Source organism: Phodopus roborovskii, unplaced genomic scaffold (genome assembly GCF_943737965.1).
Source record: "Phodopus roborovskii unplaced genomic scaffold, PHOROB, whole genome shotgun sequence".
NCBI lineage: Eukaryota > Metazoa > Chordata > Mammalia > Rodentia > Cricetidae > Phodopus > Phodopus roborovskii.
The window spans coordinates 69,081-90,517 of record NW_026126211.1 but is presented as its reverse complement, the minus strand read 5'-3'; the positions used below and the strand labels follow the sequence as shown (position 1 = coordinate 90,517).

Sequence of the window (21,437 nt, the reverse complement as noted above, 5' to 3'; positions counted from 1 at the left end):
ACCCACTTCAGGAGAACCTTGGCTCATCTAGTAGCCTTCCTTAATGCCAGTGGATCTGAACCTGTGGGTCACAGCCCTTTTTTCCAACCTCTGTCTTCAAAAATGCTTACAATTCATAACAGTAGCAAATAGTTATGAAATGAAAATAATGTCATGGTTGGAAGTCAGCACAACATGAGGAACTGTATTAAAGGGGTGCAACATTAGGAAGATTGAGAACCACTGCTCTGTGCTGTTAAGCTCTATGCTCTTGTAGGCCCTGCTTTTGAGAAATCTCACCCAGATTTCTGCTCCTTCGGATACTGTTATTCTCACCAGGCCCGTGTGCTCTAGGGAGGGTTTTTGTGGTGAAGTTGCCAAAGGTTTCAAGTCTTTCCATGCCTGAGTCCACTTGACCCATTCTTGAATTTCTAGTTTGACTTCTTGGTTTTCTTTCAGGAGTCTTTACACATGGCCAGGCACCTGAGAAAGTCTCAGGAAATCTACCTTTGAGACACTAATTGATTGCATTTAAAGCCCAACCTGGTTTGAAATGTTTTCATATGAAACAATTAAGTGGGTGTATATCACACTATCAACAAATTTACCCAGCAGAGTGACTTGATTCATTTTCCCAGCTCTGGAGGAGTACCTTTTTCAGACAGTTCCTTTCCCTGGAGATAATGAGTTTTAATTACCAAACACACAGGATAATATTCTATAGTTTCAGCTAAAGACCCATTTAAAATTTCTTTGACATAGCAGTTTCTGTTCCAATAGCATAGATTGGAACAATTTCCAGATGCAGGTCAGGGTGTGTCTTGTATGCCATTTGAAGTGGTAACAAATTTGTCTGCAATGGGTCAGAGAGTAAACCATTCTAAGCTTCACAACACCCCCCCCCAAATGGCTGTCACAGACTATAGAATTTTGACAGTGTATCATGAATGCAGTCATAAATAAATTTTCCAGCAAAACTTTATCTACAAAAAATGGGATAGCTGGGCAGTGATGGCTCACATCTCAAATCCCAGCACTTGGGAGGCAGAGGCAGGTAGATAGATCTCATCTACAGAGCTAGGTTGAAGACAGCCAGAGCTGTTACACAGAGAAGCCCTGTCTCAAAGAACCAAAAGCAAACAAAGAAACAAAAATCAACAACAATAAAAAATGGGATAGACCACATTAGGCTCATATGTATTTTCTTTTACAGCCCTCTTGTTTGGCTTTTGTGACTATTATTCATTTGTGCCTTGAACTTACTTATTTTTGCCTAGGATGTGTGTGTGTGTGTGTGTGTGTGTGTGTGTGTGTGTGTTTTGTCCTAATTTGTTTTTAAGTGCCTTTTATTTTCAGAGCAAGATAGTCACTATTTCCCCAAAGGCTGAATATTTAATGACACATGATGAAGAATACACCTTATAAGGAATGATTCCTCAACACCCTATCTTTCATCAGTCCCACTCACTCTCAAATGTTACTTCAACTTCTTTGGTGAGTAAAAGGAACCTTCATCACATTACATTATATTCAGCAAGCTATTTTTAACATCTTGAGAGTTGTGATTTTACTTCCATAGACTTATTTTCATGAGTTAATGCATTCTTTTCTACACATGTCTGAGTTTGGAATGGAAAACATCACATTTTCTGTTACTATCTCTGAAAGTGTGTTTAGTATTTTTAATTTACTTTTTTTTTTTTACTCAGATGTTGAGTGTTCAAGGATGAAGTCCAGTCTGCAAATGATATATGGGTGTAACTTCTCAGGAACTCCCAACTTTTTCTCACCTCTGGGGATTCACCAGTCTAAGGTAGGTGAGGACTACTACAACTGGCAATTCACAGTCAACATTCCAAATCAGTCAGGACCCTTAAGGTTCAAGGAGATTGTGGGGAGAAAGAAAGAGGTAGGTAGATCTCTCTTGTCATCCTTGGGTGGCTGTTCTCTGTGCACAGGGAGCATTGTCAGTCGCTGATACATAGTGTCTCACAGTGATCCCATGGCTCCACCTTTCCATGTATAGTCCTGTGCTACCTGAGGTTGAGTTTTGATCTTGGAGTTACAAATCCATTTGCTGTCACATGAATTTGTTTGCTGTGGGATTAAAACAAGGGCTCTGCTCACCTGAAGTACCATTATCAATGGAGCATTTAGAAGCCTTGCCCCCTTATGAGTAAGTGATGAGACTGGTTCCTGAAGCTCTGTTTTTGGTATTTTTTTATTTATTGAGAAATAATTTACAACATAGACAGATGAACACCAGCAGGTTTCTGGTCTCAAAGATGCCTTCTGATACTCTTCTGTCCCTATGCTGCAAGCCACAGAGCTCCCCAGGGCCCCTTCTTCAGACCTAGTTCCCCCCAATGGGTGTGGTCAGTGCCACAGGTGTGAACAAAGTGATTATCTCACTACAATTTCCCTTTTAGTCTGAAGAAAAGATTTAGGCTTGATACAAAAGTATATACAAAACAGTGAATAAAAATTGTGCTTTAACAGCCTTACAGACTACAGCCAGGATTTCTGCAACTTCTTAGAATTCCCCATGACAGTGCCCCTTACCAGCAGGAAGTAGTTTGGAAAGAACGACGCCCAAATTCCCAAATATTGTCTATAAATGTTTGTTTTCAGTTAAATGGACTTGGTTATATAAATAAATAAATAAATGTGCTTTAAGAAAAGGAAAATTGAGAACATACAAACTTAAGACATACATATCCAGTCCTAGGGTGAAGGCATGATGGAGTTTACAATAGAGTTGTCCTAAGCTAGAACACTTAAGTCTAGTACCTAATATATCTAACTAGGAAGAGAGAATAATAGTTGTGATAGTTTAATCTTCAACCTCATCAAAGACCTGAGAAGGAAGATAACAATACTAGGGTAGGCAGGAAGTATGGATGGGCAACTTCCAAATGGTGCATCACCAAAGGTCTCATGGCAATGTTGGTACAGCCAGTTTTGGCTAAGGCCTAAAGAACCTGACAGACCACACACACACACACACACACACACACACACACACACACACACACACACACACACACAAAGCAGGGAGGTAGAAAGGCTATCTTACCCTGACTTGGCAAGTTTAAGCAGTCTTCTATGTTTGTTTCCTGCAAGCACATAGAACCGCATGGCCAAGTCAGTGGTCGAGGTGGGGGCAGTTCTTTGCCCAAGAGGCCATTAGCAGAAGTGAAGATGGACTCCAGAAGGAGCGACAACAATTACATTTTTTTAGTGAAATTTGAAACAAGGTTGTTTTACACATCAATCCCGCACCCTCCCTTTCTCCCCTGTTCCCCCGACCAAGCCCCATCCCATCCCCTTTCTGCTTCCTAGGCAGGGTGAGGCCTTCCATGGGGAGTCTTCAAAGTCTGTCACATCATTTGGAGCAGGGCCCAGGCTCTCCCCCATGTGTCTAGACTAGAGAGAGTAATCATCTATGTGGAATGGGCTCCCGAAGTCCATTCATATACTAGGGATAAATACTGATCTACTACCAGAGGTCCCATAGACTGCCCAGTCCTCCCAATTAACACCACATCCAGGGAATCTGGGTCAGTCCTATGCTGGTTTTCTCACCTATCAGACTGAAGTCCATGAGGTCCCCTTGTTCAGGTCAGCAGTTTCTATGGGTTTCTCCAGCCTGGTCTTGACACCTTTGCTCATCACTTCTTCCTCTCTGCAACTGGATTCCAGGAATTTGGCTCAGTGTTTAGCTGTGGGCATCTGCTTTTAGCTACTGGATGAAGGCTCTAGGATGGCATATAAGGTAGTCTTCAATCTCTATATCAGGGAAGGACATTTAAGGTAACCTCTTCACTATTGTTTAGATTGTTAGTTTGGTTCATTCTTGTAGATCTCTGGATATTTCCCTAGTGTCAGATTTCTCTTAAAATCTAAAATGGCTCCTTCTACTATGGTATCTCTTTTCTTGGTCTCCTCTATTCTTTCCCTGACAAAGTCTTCCTGCTCAGTCATGCCCACCTTTCTCCTCCTCTTCCTCCTAACTCCCTCTTTCTTCTCCCATGCTCCCAATTTGCTTAGGAGATTTTGTCCCTATCCCCTTCTTTTTAACTAGGAATAATGAGTCATTATCCTTGCTTTTCTTTTCTCTTTCACCATGTTAGGCCAGGAACTGTTTTTGCTAGGGCTATAACACTGAAAATCCCAGACACCGTCCTTTATCTCATGAAACTCATACTCCTAAGATTTATTATGGATCCAAGAACATTCTTGGGGGAAATACATTAGCAATGAGATACTGTCAACAGCCATTGAGTACAGAATGACTCCAACATGCAATGATGTTGTTAGTTAGCCTGCTCCAATCCTGCCTGAGTTTGGGGTGCTATGAAACAAGCAGAAAGTAAGGTTAAAGTGTGTTATGGAGCTGGGTGGTAGTAGCACATGCCTTTGACCTCAGCATTTGGGAAGCAGAGGCAGACACCTAGATCTGAGTTCAAGGCCAGCCTGGTCTGCAAAGTGAGTTCCAGGATATCCAGGGCTGTTACACAGAGAAATTCTGCCTGGAAAAGCCCAAAAAGAAATATATGCTATGGAATTCATTTTTAAAATTGGGAGGATCCCAGGCTGTGGAATTAAGGCCAGACTAAACCTAGCCAGAGAGGAACATGAGCATATAGTCAAGTTGTGTGTCCTTAATTAGTATCTGCTGAATTCTGGTGTCACTGTCAAAGCTACATGCACAAATTGTGTTTTCCTGGTTTACATATATTCCTGAATCATCCTTCTACACTTCCACCATCTTATTTCCTCTGGCTGGACAGGAAAAGGTGGTGGTAATTCATTGTGCCGAGAATTAGTGATATCTCTATCATTAATTAATAAAACCCAAACCATTTCAATAGTATTGAAATATCAGTTACCTTTCCCCCTGAAGAAAGTAGCTTTTCATAGTTCAAATTTGAACATGATCAAAGACTGTGATTAATCAGTCTTTCTAGTGGAACCAAATAAGTTCGAATTCATTCTGGGAAGCTGCTAAGTAAACACTTAGGAAAACAATAAAACATACTGAACAGTGTTGCCTGGGAGGTGCTAGAGAAAAAAAAATACATGGGTGCCGTCAAAACACACAGGAAAAAAAAATCTTTTACTATATCTTTTGTGGTTGCTAATAAGCTTAATTCATATACTTAACTGTCTTTTGAACAATTCTTAGCACCACAAAGAATACTCTTCCTCTTCCTAAAAAAAGGAGAAATAAATAAAAAGCTCTAGTCCAAACCAAGAGCCTCTGTAGGTTGTCTTAATTGCTATGTTGCATTGCAGTGGACTGACTGATTTTTGGCACAAGCTATCATACACAAAGTTCCTAAAATAAAATGCTCCAGGATATCCTAGGAACTCTTAGAAGGCTTTAAAAGGGGACTTGCACACTGAAAGAGTAACTTTTGAGGACGACAGTTCAGACAAGGAGAATGACTATCATAGCAGAATTACGTGACTAATTGAGACTTTGCAGTGGATGCAGACTGTTCTCGCCACCTAACTTATCATAGTTAGGGGGAGCTTGAGAATCCAGTTTTGATAAAGACAATTGTTTTTTCCCCTCCCAAAGTGACTATACATTTAAATAGCTAAAACATCTGTGCAGCAACCTAGTAAAACATATATACTCGGACTGTGTGAGCAAAAAGCCTGCCAAACAGTCGCTTGAGAGGGACTTTGCTGAGAGAGAGCACCAAGATAAAGCAACTGCTGTTTGTTTTGTCTAGTCAAAGGAGAGCCAAGGCAACCAATTTTTTGAGTTTCTTTTATTTCATTTGTGAAAGATTATTGTGAGAAAGGGTGTTGAGGGGAAGTTTCCCGACAGGAATTTTTAAAGCCGTCTATTAGCAGACTAGCAGGAGAGTCTTGGATGTCAACGCCTGACAAACTCTTGAGACCAGCTACCAAACCACGAAAAGTGACTTTCTTTCTGAGTCTTCTCTTCAGCCCTTCTGATGGAAGCAGAAACAGGGAGCACCATGGAGCCTGGCAAGGGGACCAACCGAGGTATTCGAATTGCACTGGCCCTGTTCATTGGTGGCACTCTGGTGCTGGGCACACTGCTCTTTCTAGGTAAGTGGAACTCCAGAGGCCAGAAGAACTGGACATCTATGGAAAAAACTTTTTTTTTTATTCTAGAAACCCTTGTCATAATGCAGGCTGTTTGCTTATGTTTAAAAAAAAAATAAGAATGCACACTTCGTTTCGGTGAGCTATGTCTATGAATAAGGAGGCTTTTCTTCAGTGCCAAATATATAGTCCAGGAGGCAAAGTGGTTCGGAATGACTGGTGGATTCGATTGCACTGAATCAAAAAAAAAATCATGTGTTACATTTCACAAAATGAGTGTTTATGAATTCATAGTTAGATATTTGCATTTGTTTTGTGAGGGAACAACCAAACTGGAACTCCTTTTTGATCGACTTTTGTTCAAGTTTGCTTGAGCAAGTTACAAAGTTCAATTCACAAAAGATAAGTCAGTCCTTAAATAGAATTCTTCAAGTCTTTTTAAATCCAGTGATTTTGATAGATGCAAAATGGTTAACTCCACCTTTCTAATAGATTTACAAATGAATGTGGAGGAAAGCAGAGGTTTTCCTCTTAGGATTTTAAAGGCACTGTGATTTAATTACTTTAATAACTTCTGAGAGAATGAAGTATTCAGAGAGAATGTGTAGAAAAAAGCATATTCCTGGGGGTGGGGGATGAAATCTCTGAAAAAGGGTCAAGGGATGCTCAAAAGTTTAGGCTTTCCAAACCCCTGGCTATTTTCCTCTGTAAAGTTTTTCTTATAAAACTCATAGTATTTCATTGGCTTGAAGGTCACCTAGAAACAAGCCCTATACTTAGGAGATTCTAGGTGTACTTTGAAATGCAGCAGGCCTTGAAACATTCCTTGGCATATACAGGATGCGGGAGGCTATGTTTATTTTGGCAAGAGAAACCCAGTAATTAACGTTTAAAAGAGTTAGGCTTGTGTGGTTGAGAACCCTGCTAAAATGAGCAAACCATCTTTCCGTGTTATCTATGGAAATTAGATCAGTATATTGCTTTCTGGTGAAGCTAAACCTCCTATTCTTGTGACTGAATTTGTGGTTCTTAAAAACTGTTGTGAGGTTTCTCCAAAGTAGGCTTTAGATTATCCACTTCCTGAAATTTAAAACTGGAGGAGAAATTGTATGGGTAGGCCAAGGAACTACACATGATGTGGGAAGTGATTAAGGGGCTAGGTTTACACATACTGCCAGACTTACAAATCCAAGTGGTCATCATGCAAGTCAAAATATGTGCTCATTTCCATGATATTGCAACTTTCTTCAATTCTACCTCTGTGATCATTACACTTGGAGACCATAGCATTCTAGAAGGTGGTTATGGCAAATCGTTGTTTCTTTTGAGAAAATGTTTTCTTACACAAACACTAAAGATTTTAGTTATAGTCAACTTCACTAAATCAAGCATTATTTTATGGAGGAGGTTCGGTTAGGAAAGATAACTTCCCAGTATGTTACTAACCTGTCTCTCACCTTGACTCTTCTGGAGAAGATCTAGTGATGATTGACAATAAACAGGACCAGCTAAGGGTGTAGCCTCATTCTACTTTTGCTATTCAGTGTGGTCTTGTAACTGGAAGCATCAGGATCACTTGAGAGCTTGAGCTCTACCCCCAGATCTACTGATTCACAGTCTGCGTTTTCACAAGACACCAGAAGATTGGTTTTCACAAGCACATTTGGGGAACATTGTTTCAGAGTGCATCTACCTGAGGGTCCACACTCAGTAATATCTATCTGTCTTTCTGTCTGTCTGTCCGTGTCCGTCCATCCATCCGTCCGTCTGTCAGTCCATCCATCCATCTATCCATCCACTTATTTGTGAACAGGTTCTCACCATGTATCCCTGTCTGTCCTGGAACTTACTATATAGATATGGCTGAGAATATGACAACTTACTGTCATATTCCTGCCTCTGCTTCCCAACCAAATGCTGGTATTCTAGGCCTTACCACCATGGAATATATATATATATATATATATATATATATATATATATATGTTGCACCTTCTTGGTGACTTTATTTATTTATTTTTCTTATTTTACATATCCCAGTTCTTCCTCCTTCTCTCCTACCCTCCCATGACCCTGACCACCCAAATCTTTATATTTTTGTCAACTAATTCAGCACAATGCTTCTTGCCCTGTGCACAACTTTCTTCACTGTCTGCCCCACCAAGGCTCCCCTACTCTTCATCTTACTTGCTAAATGCCTGAAAAGCAATGGTCTTCATGACAACATTCTAGTTAGGACCTTCCCTTGAAGGTATTTCCTTGTTGACATTGCAGTATGTGCGCTGCCTGTTCAAAATAATTTTGCAATGTCTGGTATCCTGCCTTACATCCCCTTTGGCTTTGTCATCTACAGAAAGAATCATTGCCAGTGGGTTGAGGTAGTTTCAGAGAACCAGACCTGCAAACAATTTATTTAAAGTGTTCTTTTCTTCTTCCCTTTGCTTTCCTTCCTGAAATCTGTTTCTCAGATGCAGTGGTCTGCAAGCTTTTCCTGTCAAGACCAGATGATAGTAAATATTTTTGGCTCCACTGTCATACACTTCCTTGTTGCAGGACTCTGTTTCATTGTGTCACTAATGCATCCACAGGCAAAATGTGCACAAACAGGAGCCTGAGAGATATGCTTTCTAGATGCTGAAGCTTGAATCTCATATACTTTTCATATACCATAAAATATGGTCAATGATTGCATTTCTTCCCAAATGTCAATAATCCAAAGGCCCTTCACAGAAATAGGAGCAGGAAGTGGCCTTGATTTGGTTTGAAGGTTCTAGTTGGTACTTGGGTGATGATGACCTCAGCTGTGTGGTCTTTCTCATGCTCTCTGTTTTGTTTTTCTGTGTTGGGGGTGGAAATCAGGACATTGCACATGTGCTGTAAGTACTCTCTCAGTGAGCCATGTTACCAGTTTCACTCTCATACTCTTAATCTGTGGATGTCTCCAGTGGCTCTTGGGAGGCCACTTGAAGTGGTTTAAAGCTTCTAATCAGTAAAAAAGTAATGCTTGATTGTTTTATGGTAAAATATTTTCCATTTCATTCATTTCTGTTTCTTCATTTTCTGTATTTGTGTTTGATGATCCTTGTCTGTTTTGAGGACTTTAACAATGATGGATATAGTATTCTCTTTTGAGGGATAGGGTCTTTGTGTCCCAACTAATTATATTCAAAACTGCTCATGCACACACACACACACACACACACACACACACACACACACACACACACACACTGTCAGGTAAAAAGAACGGAAATTAGTTTGAATTTCTTACATGTCTGTGTCAAGGATTTTTTTGGGGGGAGGGGTTGTCGAGACAAGGTTTCTCTGTGGCTTTGGAACTTTCCCTGGAACTAGCTCTTGCAGACCAGGCTGGTCTCGAACTCACAGAGATCCGCCTGCTTCTGCTTCTTGAGTGCTGGGATTCAGGGCCTGTGCCACCACCACCTGTCTCAATGATTATTTTTTTAATGAAAGAAATAAGGCTAGTTTTGGAGGACTTTGAGATAGCTTCTCATGTAGCCCAGATTGGCTTGGAAGTTGCAGTGTGACAAAGATTGTCCTTGAATCCCCAATTTTCCCATCTCAAAAGATTTTAAAAATAAAGCTAATATCACTAAGGTATTATTTAGAGTAATAAAGTTGTTATGTATAGTAAACTTTATATTACCTTTATAAAAATACCACCTGCTCATTAAAGAACATTTGGTAAATACATAAAAACTGTAGAAAAGAAAGAACTCCCCATGGTTTACCATCAAGATACATTGGAATGTCCCATACTGATCTTTATGGTGTCTATATATTTTTACCTACTTTTTTCTTGCAAAAAATCAAAACATTCTTTTTAGGTTATAAAACTTCTTTTGAAAATAGGCCTGAGTGATTCTGTAGGCAGTTTCTTGAATCTATAATGTAACACAGATAAAAAGGCTGTTTGGAGGATGGGAGCAGAGAAAAGAACAAAGACAAAACAAGCTCCTCTTAGGATGTGGGTTCATAAATAAGCAGACATGCCACTCTGGCAGGTGATCTGCAGCTCTGCATCTTGAGCCGAAACATAAACACTCAGGCTTCTTGATTGCACTTCTCAGCCCCCACGTTCTATTTCTTCATGGCCATATCTTCAAAGATTCTTTGTTTCTGCTCACAGAGCACTGCAATAATGAATGCCTCTCAACTTCTTCAGATATGGAGGAAAAACAGTTATTTCAAAAAGGCTTTAGATTTTAGACTCACATTTGCTAATGTTCAGATTCTACCTGGAGCTAAAAAACCATGCATTCTTTTGCAAAAGCACACATGTCCAACTTGTGCCTGTATCCTGTATGCAGCCAAAGACATGTATGTGGCCCAAAACAAATCCCTAACTTACTTTTAAATACTATGGGATTAAAAACATGCTGTTATTTAGTGAATTTATTGCATGATTCCCAAGCATGAACTTTGTAGAAGACATTGTTGTGTCAAAAGCCTGGAAATTCCTGATAGGTTGTTGCCAGTTGGGAAAACTAAACATGTGTTCAAACCATTTCAGTTGTACAGGAATGTGGTGTGTGTGTGTGTGTGTGTGTGTGTGTGTGTGTGTGTGTGTGTGTCTGTGTGTCTGTGTCTGTGTGTGTGTATCCATAATACAGCCTGTTTAGTTTGGGAGAGGCTCTGAGTTCAATCTCTGCCAACCAAATCAAAAGCACATTCAATGACTGTGCCTCACAACCAGATTTTCTGAACCAGGAGAATTGGAGCGAGAATGGACACTCTAGCAAGCTTCCAGGTGCTGCTGTGGCCCTGGTGACCAGACTCTTCAACACAGCTCCAGTTTTACCTGCTCAACCCACTGCTCCCTCATATTATAGGAATTAATTATAGAACAACCATGAGTCCTAACCAGGCTGTTTCCATATTCATCAAAGTGTTCCTTGGAGTTGAGCCAATGAGAGTTTTGATTACCATGTCAATACTGAGAAGCATGAACTAATAGCAAATGTCTTGCATCATCTGTGCCCAAATGTGTTTTACACCATGGTGGTCTGCTTCAAGTCAGTCATTTATTTTGGTCTGTTTTTTCAGTGAGTCAAGGTCTCCTCAGCTTCCAAGCTAAACAGGAGTACTGCATGAAGCCAGAGTGCATAGAAGCCGGTAAGTCTGTTTTCTACCCTGTGTCAAGTTATAATTTTCATACCTTGGGGAGTGGAAGAGAAAACAGGTAGTATTTTTAGTATTCTGTTTGCTTGAGGTTGACCAAATACAAAATGCAATTTTGAAGACATTTCAAGTTTACTTTCAAGGTTTGGTGGGAAGTAGTGGAGCTTAGGTTTTCTGTTTTCTTTGCAAAAACCAAGCTGTGAGATATTTCAAACTTCATGACAAGGAACTCAGGAAAGGGCATGAAAAGCAGAGTATCCTCTCTTAAATCACACAGAGACTATAGGCCTCCTGTGGCTCAGCTCCACAGGTTCCTCTTTATCTTAAGCAGACTTTGTGCATCTTCTGGGTCAGTGGGTGTGGCTTGTTGTATTCTAAGCAGGGACACTGGCTGTGGAAATCTATGCTTCTTCTGGAATCCCCTTGGGTTCATCTGTTCTGAGGTACATGCTGAACTTGTTAGGAGGTGACAAGACCATGCAACAGTGAGGACACCAAGGCAAAGATTCATTCTTAAAGTTGCTTTGGTTGTGACACAGCTCGTAAATCCTGCTTGCATCCCCATAATTCAGTTAGGGCCTAAATTTGAAAGAGCCAAATCCCTGTCTCCACGCCCACCCCAATTCTTCAAGGGGATAGGGCCCTTAGGACACTTTCCAAAGAGGAAGTCATAGGGCAATTAAACACGTGGGCTTTTCTCTTGACTGGTGGAGAAGAGATTAATGAATGAATTCATCAAGTAGTTATTATTCATGCCAGGGACTGAGTTAGCTTTTAGTTTATATGTGTTTAGGCTTATTATATACCAAAGAATAGGTAGAGGGAGAAAAAAAAATTAAAACACACACACACACACACACACACACACACACACACACACACACACACACACACAGAGGCCTGGGGATATATCTCAATTGGTAGAGTAGTTGCCTTTCATTCATGAAGCTCTGAGTTCAGTCCTCAGCACGCATAAATTGGGCATGGTGATACATGGCTTTTATCCCAGTATTCTGGGGATAGAGACAGGAGGATCAAGAATTCAAGGGCATCCATGTCTACTTAATAAATTTGAGGCCAGCCTAGGTTACATGAGAACCTATCTCAAAGCAACAATAAAACAAACCAAAACCGAAATCATTTTCCATAAGAAGGCACACAGTGCACAAAAATATGATGAGAAAATTAAAATATCAAAACAGACTCATGTGCTAATAAATGATAGGATCACCAGATTGAAGGTTCTGGGTATAGGATCTTTAAAAGGATCTTGAATAATAAGAAGGGAAATGGGGTGTAAAGAGTGAATCCAGGGCTTTCCTGTGAGTAAAAGGTTCCATAGCGGAATGAGCTCGAACAATGTTAGAGTCTTCTGGATAAGGGTCACAGTGCAGGTGACGTAGGTGACATGCATTTGGGTTTTTCTTTAGTGTGCACAAGAGTTTCTTGAAAGTTTTGTGAGAAAGCACATGAACACTTAATTCATCTGTGGTTGTACATGCCCATAGTCATAGTACTTAGGAGATAAAACCAGCCAGGTCTACCTTATGAGTTCAAGGCCAGCATGAAGATGCATGGAAAGACCTTGTCTTAAAGTAACAACAACGGCCTTTTAGTAGAGAACTTCATTTTGGGGATAAATGCAGGGGACAAAATCAGAAAGGAGGATACTACCTGCAGGACATGTGAGAGAGGATGTTGCTTTGAGTTTGAGATGGAGATTACAGAAGATCTAGGAGCTGAGAGGCTTTCTAAATGCACTGTGGTAGTGATGGGGTTGAGATGTATTGTGGAAAAAGGCCAGGGATTTAGAGTGATACTTAGATGTTATGTGACATTAATTGAGATGGGAAAGACTGAAATGAAAGAATTTATAACTTGCTGGTTGTGAGGGTGCACACCTTTAATCTCAAGACTCAGGAAGTAGAGACCAGTGGTTCCCTGTGAGTTCAAGGCCAAACTGGTCTATATAGCTAAGGAGAGCCAGCACTATGGAATGAGACTCTCTCTCTCTCTCCCATCATACATAGACTCACACAAAGGTCAACCTCTGTCTTGTGCTATCAGTCTGTGCTTCTCAGTATTGACATGGTACTAAAAAAACCATGTTGGCAAGAAACCATTTTGATGAATATATAAATAGCCTTGCATGGATTCACAGTTGTTCTGAGATAAATTCCTCTCTTATGGGGGAGGAATGATTTGAGTGAGTAATGCTAGAGCTGTGTTCTTCATGAGAATATGGTCTCAAGGGCCACAGCAGCACTCTGGGATTGTTATATTAAGTCCATTATTTTTGCTCCATTCTAGAGTGATGAATATTTTTTTAACCAAGCAGTGTGCTAAAAGATTCACACTTGCCATTTTTAAAAATTTTGTAAGAACTCTATGAAGTTAATGCCCCTAGATGAGAGAATGTAGGTTTCTTAAGGCAACCTTTTTCAGGGTCACATCATCAGTTAGGGGCAGAGGTAGGCTTCAAGTCCATATCTGGCTCCCCTCCTTCCTTCTCTTTGTGCCAAGCTAAGTCACTCTGTGCAAGGACTCTCTTTATTTTTTGAAGACACTAGATTCATTTGAGGGTCTGGTGACTTGACAGCCCTTTCAGCTTCTTAGCATTTTCCCTGGAAATGTGATTTTTTTTCCCTTTTGGAATGTTGTGTATTTCCTGTGCCCTTTCCTGTTCCTAACTTGAGCAGTTGGCCTGGAGTATTAGCAAGTAAAGAGAGCATTTCATGGTGTAAGGTGAGGAATCAGGTGCTACAATCAAATGGCAGGTTTTACATTTCATGTTACTTGGTACTTTAGCTGTGGTAGAGTTCTTGCAGATGTGAGAAATTAAAATATTTGAGTCATAAATGTTCAATTTTAGTTTAGACAACTTTAGGGATGGAAGGTCACTTACTTCATCAATTGTGTTTATTACAAATCATAATAGTGCCAGAGTAAAATGGACAGAGTGATGTTTTGTGATGTCACCTTCTGCCACCTAGTGTGTTTTGCCTTGCAGCTCTGTTTTTAATTTTCACATTAGTAAATAGCTTCCTGGTGTTAGAAAAATACTGATTGTTTTGTTTCTTTAGTGGAAGCACTAAGACTTGGACCCTCTTTAAAGCAGTATGAGACTCAGAATGCTCAGGGATTTGTGGAATAGCTAGCTGTTCATTACACATGGCATGAGAAGTGAAGCCAAGCCTGGCTTTATGCAAGAGCTTGTGTTCAGGTGGGAAAAGGGCACATGGTCACAGGTGCTAGGGGTAAAAGGCCTGGGAATAGAAATGTCTGACCCACTTCTGTCCCTTTATTGAGCAAGTGGCAGTCATTTCTGAGATGCCTCCTCTCTACAACTTTGCACTTTATTCTTGTCTCCATGATCTCTTGTACTAACTCCTCTTTGGCAATGAAAATCATAGAAAAGCTATGTAGAAGCAATGAATGGGGTTGCTAATGCTAATGTGTAGACTTGGGTTTGAAACATACAAAATTTAAATACTTAAAGGCCATATGATCTGGGTTAAATATATGATCATCTTGAACTGCAGTCTAATTACCTGTGAAATAAGACTAGATTTTTTTAAACTTTCATATGAGTTGTGAAAAGTCAAAGAAAATAAAAACTGTAATAGTACCCCTGCATCAAAACCCTCAATCCCTGAAAGCAGTGTAAACCTTGAAACACAGAACCTGATCTCAGTTCCTTTGTAAAAACTGGTTCTATGAGCAAAAATAAATCATGTGACGCCATTCTAAACTTTATTCCACTCATCAGAGCATGCATTTATTTCCCTGTAGGAATATTAATGTGCTTGCTTCAGTGGTTCCAATTCAGTCATTGCTGAACTGTTAGATCACCTGTGGTTATATGTGTTATATTTCTTTTTGGAAAGTTTTAAAATCTGCCAGCTCCGGAAATCTAGCATCAATTTTAGATGACTTTTTACTAATGATAATTTTTTTAATTTAAATTTGAAAACAGCTTGTTTTTCATGTCAGAGTTCCCTCACCCTCACCTTCTCCCCTCCCAACCCATATCCCATTCCCTTTCTGCTCCCCAGGGAGGGTGAGGCCTTCCATGTGGAGTCTTCAAAGTCTGTCACATCATTTAGAGCAGGGCCCAGGTCCTCCTCCATATGTGTATGCTGAGAGAGTATCCATCTATGTAGAATGGGTTCCCAAAGTCCATTCCTATACTAGGGATAAATACTGATCCATTACTAGAGGCCCCATAGACTGCCCAGTCCTGCTAACAGACATCCACGTTCAGGGTGTCTGTGTCAGTTCTATGCTGGTTTCCCAGCTATCAGACTGGGGTCCATGTGGTCCCCCTTGTTCAGGTCAGCTGTTTATGTGGGTGTCTCCAGCCTGGTCTTGACTCCTTTGCTCATCACTTCTTCCTCTCTGCAACTAGATTCCAGGAGTTTGGCTCAGTATTTAGCTGTGGGTGTCTGCTTCTGCTTCCATCAGCTACTGGATGAAGGCTCTAGGATGGCATATAAGGTAGTCATCAATCTCATTATCAGGGAAGGGAGCGTAAGGTAGCCTCTCCAGAATTGCTTAGATTGTCATTTGGGGGTCATCCTTGTAGATCTCTGGATATTTCCCTGGAACTAGATATCTCTTTAAACCTATAATTATTGCGGTTAAATAAGGATCAGGATAAACAAATAGGCCGAATAAATGTTTATTCAGGGAGAAATAACTTACAACCTAGACAGATGAACACCAGGAAATTTCACCTGATGCTCTCCTGTCCTGCCAGCAAGAGAGCTCCTCCCCCCCTTCCTCCGACCTCCTTCCACAGGTCGCATCTGCCCATGGCTCCACCCCCAATGGGCATGGTCAGTGCCACAGAATGACTATCTCACTACATATAATGGCTCCAAGAGCATGGGAGATATTTCCATTTTTGGGTATCTTCTTTAATACTTTCTTTAAAGACTCAAAGTTCTTATTTATATAGGTTTTTCACTTGTTTGGTTAGTGCTACCCCAAGATATTTATGTTGTTTGTGGCTATTATATAGGGTGGTGTTTCTCTGATTTCTTTCTTAGCCCCTTTATCATATATATATATATCATATATATATATATATATATATATATATATATATATATATATGGTAAGGCTATTGATTTTTTGAGTTAATCTTGTATCCTGCCACATTGCTGAAGGTGTTTATCAGCTGTAGGAGTTCCCTGGAGAGTTTTTTGGGTCACTTATGAAATCTATCATGTCATTGGCAAATAGTGAAAGTTTGACTTCTTCCATTATAATTTGTATCCCCTTGATCTCCTTTTGTTGTCTTATTGCTCTAGCTAGAACTTAAAGTACAATATTGAAGAGGTTTGGAGAGAGTGGGCAACCTTGTCTTGTTCCTAATTTTAGAGGAATAACATTGAGTTTCTCTCCATTTAGTTTGATGTTTGCTGTTGGTTTGCTGTATATTGCTTTTATTATATTTTTGTATGTTCCTGTTATCCCTGATTTCTACAAGACCTTAATCATGAAGGGGTGTTAGATTTTGTCAAAGACGTTTTCAGCATCTAGTGAGATGATCATGTGTTTTTCTTTCTCAGTTTGTTTATATGGTGGATTACATTGATGGATTGTCTTATGTTGAACCATTCCTGCTTCCCAAGGATGAAGCCTACTTGGTCATGGTAGATGATTTCTCTGATGTGTTCTTTGATTTGATTTGTCAATATTTTTTATTAAGTGTTTTTGCATCATTGTTCATGAGGGGTAATTGGTCTGTAGTTGTGTCTTTGTGTGGCTTGGGTACCTAGGTAATTGTAGCCTTGTAAAAAGAGTTTGGCAATGACCCTTCTGTTTCTATTGTATGGAACAATTTGAGGTGTATTGCTATTAGCTGTTCTTTGAATTTCTGGTAGAATTCTGCACTGAAAGAATTTCATTAGAGTTTATAGATCTACTTAAATTGCTTATCTGTTCTTGGTTTAACTTTGGTAAGTGATACCTATCCAGACAATTGTTCATTTCCATTAAATTTTTGAATTTTGTGGAGTACAGAGACCTAAAGAGTCTCTGGAGTCTCTGGATTTGCTCAGTGTCCATTGTTATGTCCCCCTTTTCATTTCTGATTTTGTTAATTTGCATGTTCTCTGTCTTTTGGTTAGTTTGGTTAGTTTTGTTTATATTATTGATTTTCTTGAAGAACCAACTTTTTGTTGCATTGATTCTTTGTATTGTTTTCCTAGTTTCTATTTTATTGATTTCATCCCTCAATTTGATCATTTCCTGTTGTCTACTCCTCTGGGGTGAGTTGTTTCTTTTTGTTCTAGAGCTTTCAGTTGTGCTTTTTAATCTCTAGTGTGACTATTCTCCAGTTTCTTCATGTGGCCACTTAGTGCTATGAACTTTCCTCTTAGCACTGCTTTCAAAGTGTCCCATAAGTTTTGGTATGTTGTGTCTTCCTTCTCATTGAATTCCAGGAAATTTTTAAATTTATTTTGTTTTATTTCTTCTTTGACCCAGGAATGGTACAATTGTGCATTATTCAATTTCCATGGGTTTGTAGGATTTCTGTAATTTGTGTTGCTGAATTCCAACATTAAAACCTGGTGTGATGATCTGATAAGATACAGGGGTTTATTACAATATTTTGTACCTATTCAGGTTTGCTATGTTCTTGAGTATGTGACCGATTTTAGGAAAGGTTCCATGTGGCACCGAGAAGAAGGTATATTCTTTTGTGTTTGGAAGGAATGTTCTATAAATGTCCGTTAAACCCAATTGGGTCATAACTTCTGTTAGTTCCTGTGTTTCGTTGTTAAGTTTCTGTCTGGTGGTCCTGTCTAGTGTTGAGAGTGGAATATTGAAATCCCCCACTGTAAGTGTGTGAGATTTTATGTGTGATTAGTGTGTTAGTAATGTTTCTTTTATGAATGTTTCTTTGTATTTGGGGCATAGATGTCCAGATTTGAGACTTCATCTTGATGGGTTTCTCCTGTGATGAAATTACCTTCTTCATATCTTTTGATTGATTTTAGTTTAAAGTCTAATTTGTTAAATATTAGGATTGCTACACTTGCTTGTTTCTTAGGTCCATTTGATCATCAAATCTTTTCCCAACCCTTAAGTCTGAGGTAATATCATATCTGTCTCTGAAAAAGCCGAGGGAGGAACTGAAGCAGAGACCACAGAGGAATGCTGTTTCTTGGCTTATTCCTCAGGCTCTTGTTCCACCACCTTCCTTAAACCTGCCCAGGGTAGCACTGCAAACATTGGGCTGGACCCTCCCACATCAATCAGTAATCAAGAAAATGCTACCATAGACAAATAAACTCTTTCTTCCAAAAGTTGCTTTTGTTATGGTGTTTTACCACAGCAATAGAAACTTAACTTAAGACAATTATTTAGGTATTGCTTATTGTTGCTGTTGTTCCAGCCTGAGCAGCCTCACTGTAAAGTTTCTGAAAAGGATTTATTGCTTGAAAACGGCTTAGCCTATAGTTCTGGGCACAGAGGTAATGTTTAATGTGAACAATTTGATTATTTCATAGAAATATTATTATGTAAGCCTTTGTAAAACTCTTTCTTTGAGCCCCAATTGGAACTAACACCTCTGAGGGTACATGTGGAGGAATGCTTCCACCTGTACCATGCAGACTAGTGGGAGCCCTTCCAACAATTCCCATGGGCAACACTTTAGAACGTGGTAGCTTGTGCTTTCCCAGCTTTCTTTCATAGTCATTTTTTTATTATTAAAGCAAGATTCTTAGTTTTCTCTATGGAGGTAATAGGACAATAGAGTTTTGGCATCTTGACAACTATGGTCCCTTGCAATTTGAAATCACAGTTCTCCACAGAAAGGACAGCCCTGTTCCTAGCTGAATAGTGAATGATGAATTGCAAGGCAGAGGGAAGAGTTTTCTCACTCCACAGGCTCCGTTCCAAATTCAGTATGAGTGATGTATTCTTTCACTTTTCTATCAGGGCCGAGGTCAGAGCTGAGTTTGCAGTTTTCTTGAGTACCTGAAAGAAAACTGAAGGAGATGGAGAAGAGGCACTTAGGAGTTGGGGGCAGGGGGAGCTGGGGAAGGAAGCCAGAAAGAAGTGAGCTTATGTGAGACAAAGTGCGTGTGAGAGCTCCCCATGTGACTGTAAATACTGTGTGGGACTAAGACTTGTGTGATCCATGTTCCTGAGGTGTTACATAGCAGATTCCATCTATGCCTGCACAGACTGACTGTAAATATAAGCCAGACAAGATTTTTGTGTGCCCTAGCACTTTTGAATATTAGAGTAATGACAAAATAGTAGCAGTAAGCAAAAGTATAGTCAGAGACAATGGCATTAGTTTTGAAAAAAGATAAAAAAGTTAAACCAACTTGAAATTTATCATACTTTTGAATTAATTCTCTTCCCACTTGTTTATATTGAAGATAGTGGTTGAAAATGGTGAGGATTAGAAGTCCCATAGAAATTATGCCCTGGCCATGGTGACTCATGGCTGTAATCCAAAAAAAATTTGGGTATTTGTCTATTCATTTCAATGACTCCAAACAGTGGTTTGCCTTTCCCATAAGAATGGTAGGTAGAGAAACATCTAACCTTATTTTTTTTTTTAACTCAGAGGAACTGCCCACATAACCAAAACATCTTTAAATGTATGTAGATTGTACTGGGGTGGGCCATTCATTCTTATTTAGCTAAAAACTCATTGAGTTTTCATTACTTTGAGGAGAAATGTATTCTGGCATTAATTAAGGTATGAAAATTGCTCAGAGTGTCACCCTTCCAATGTCATTAAAATATTGGCAGTCTTTTAAAAAATTAGTTGGTGCACATCTTTGCAGCCAGAAATTGTGTTGCAGCTGGAAGACAGTTAGAGGTGAGTATTAGGAATATTGGAACCCTCTCTTTGTTTCATTTTGTAATAATTTTTAAAGCCCATAGATGTAGCCAAGTGTAGTGCCTCTTAGCTGTATTCCCAGGACTTGGGCGGCTGAGGCAGGAGAATGGCTATGAGATTGAGGCCAACCTCTTACTTTCCAGGAAGACATCTTCAAAGAATGGCCCCAAAGCTCCATTTGAAGGGATCCAGCAGAGAGGGTTCAAGATTTATTAGATACTTAGCTTGGAAAATCACAAGAAGCCATTCCTATCACTTCTGTTGATCAAAGAAAATGACAGAGAGAGCCCAGTGAATCTACTTGAAACTGGGCAGATGGATTTTATTGTTCCAGAGGAAGAGTAACCAACTTACTTTGCAGGGGAATATATAGAATGGGAGAAAGAACAACAGTTATTCCATACCCCCAAAGATATTGTGGACAATCTGACAAAACTAGGACCAGTAATTTCACCCACCTTTCTCCTGTACATGTTGAAGATAGTCATTTTATATGGTAAAGTTCATCCAGAAAGATATTTGTGGAGAAATATTGAAGCCAGGGTTTGGGAACTGGTTGATGTGAGACTTTGGTTTGATCTGGAAAAGAACAGTAGACAATGTAGAGTGCTTATCGTTAATCCTATGATTTTCTTTTGAAATAGCTGCTGCCATCATGAGCAAAGTAAATCTTTCTGTGGATCCTTGTGAAAATTTCTTTCGATTTGCCTGTGATGGCTGGATAAGCAATAACCCAATTCCTGAAGATATGCCAAGCTATGGGGTTTATCCTTGGCTGAGACACAATGTTGACCTCAAGTTGAAGGGTAAGTTTCTTTTTTTATTTATTTATTTTTTCTAATTTTACATATCAATCCCAGTTCCTCTTCCCTCCCTCCCTTCCATGCCCCCTGACCACCCTCCCATTCCATTTCCCCCACACTACACCTGTAGGGTGATGCCTTCTAGGAGGGATCAACAAAATCTGTCAAGTCATTTGGATTAGGGACTAGGCCTTCCCTTCTGCCTCTAGGTTAAGGGAGTACCCCTCCGTGGGGAATGTGCTCCCAAAGTCATTTTGTGCACCAGGGATACGTCCTGGTTCCTCTGTCAGAGGTCTCTTAGACTTCCCAGACCTTCTAACTGAGACCCACATTCAGGGGGTCTGAGTAGGTTCAATGCTGGATTCCCAGGTATCAGTCTGGAGGCTCATTGACTCCTCCTTGTTCAGTGCAGCTGTCTCTGTGGGTTTTTGTAGCCTGGCCTTGTCTTCCCTCTCTGCATCTGGATTCTAGTTCAGCTCTGTGTTTAGCTGTGGGTGCCTGCTTCTGTTTCCATCAGTAATTAGATGAGGGCTCTATGATGGTAGATACGT

The 21,437-nt window shown here is 39.9% G+C and overlaps 1 protein-coding gene across 1 annotated transcript in view; it reads left to right on the top strand.

The window, feature by feature from the left end:
• Positions 1–5,076: 5,076 nt before the first annotated feature.
• Phex (phosphate regulating endopeptidase X-linked) overlaps positions 5,077–21,437 on the top strand; it is a gene marked incomplete at its 3' end in the record, with an annotated part of 70,465 nt that continues 54,104 nt past the window's right edge. The window contains exons 1-3 of the mRNA XM_051179616.1: positions 5,077–6,069; positions 11,134–11,202; positions 20,728–20,889. Of these exons, the coding sequence (XP_051035573.1) occupies positions 5,952–6,069; positions 11,134–11,202; positions 20,728–20,889 (349 nt within the window). The remainder of the gene's footprint in view (positions 6,070–11,133; positions 11,203–20,727; positions 20,890–21,437) is intronic.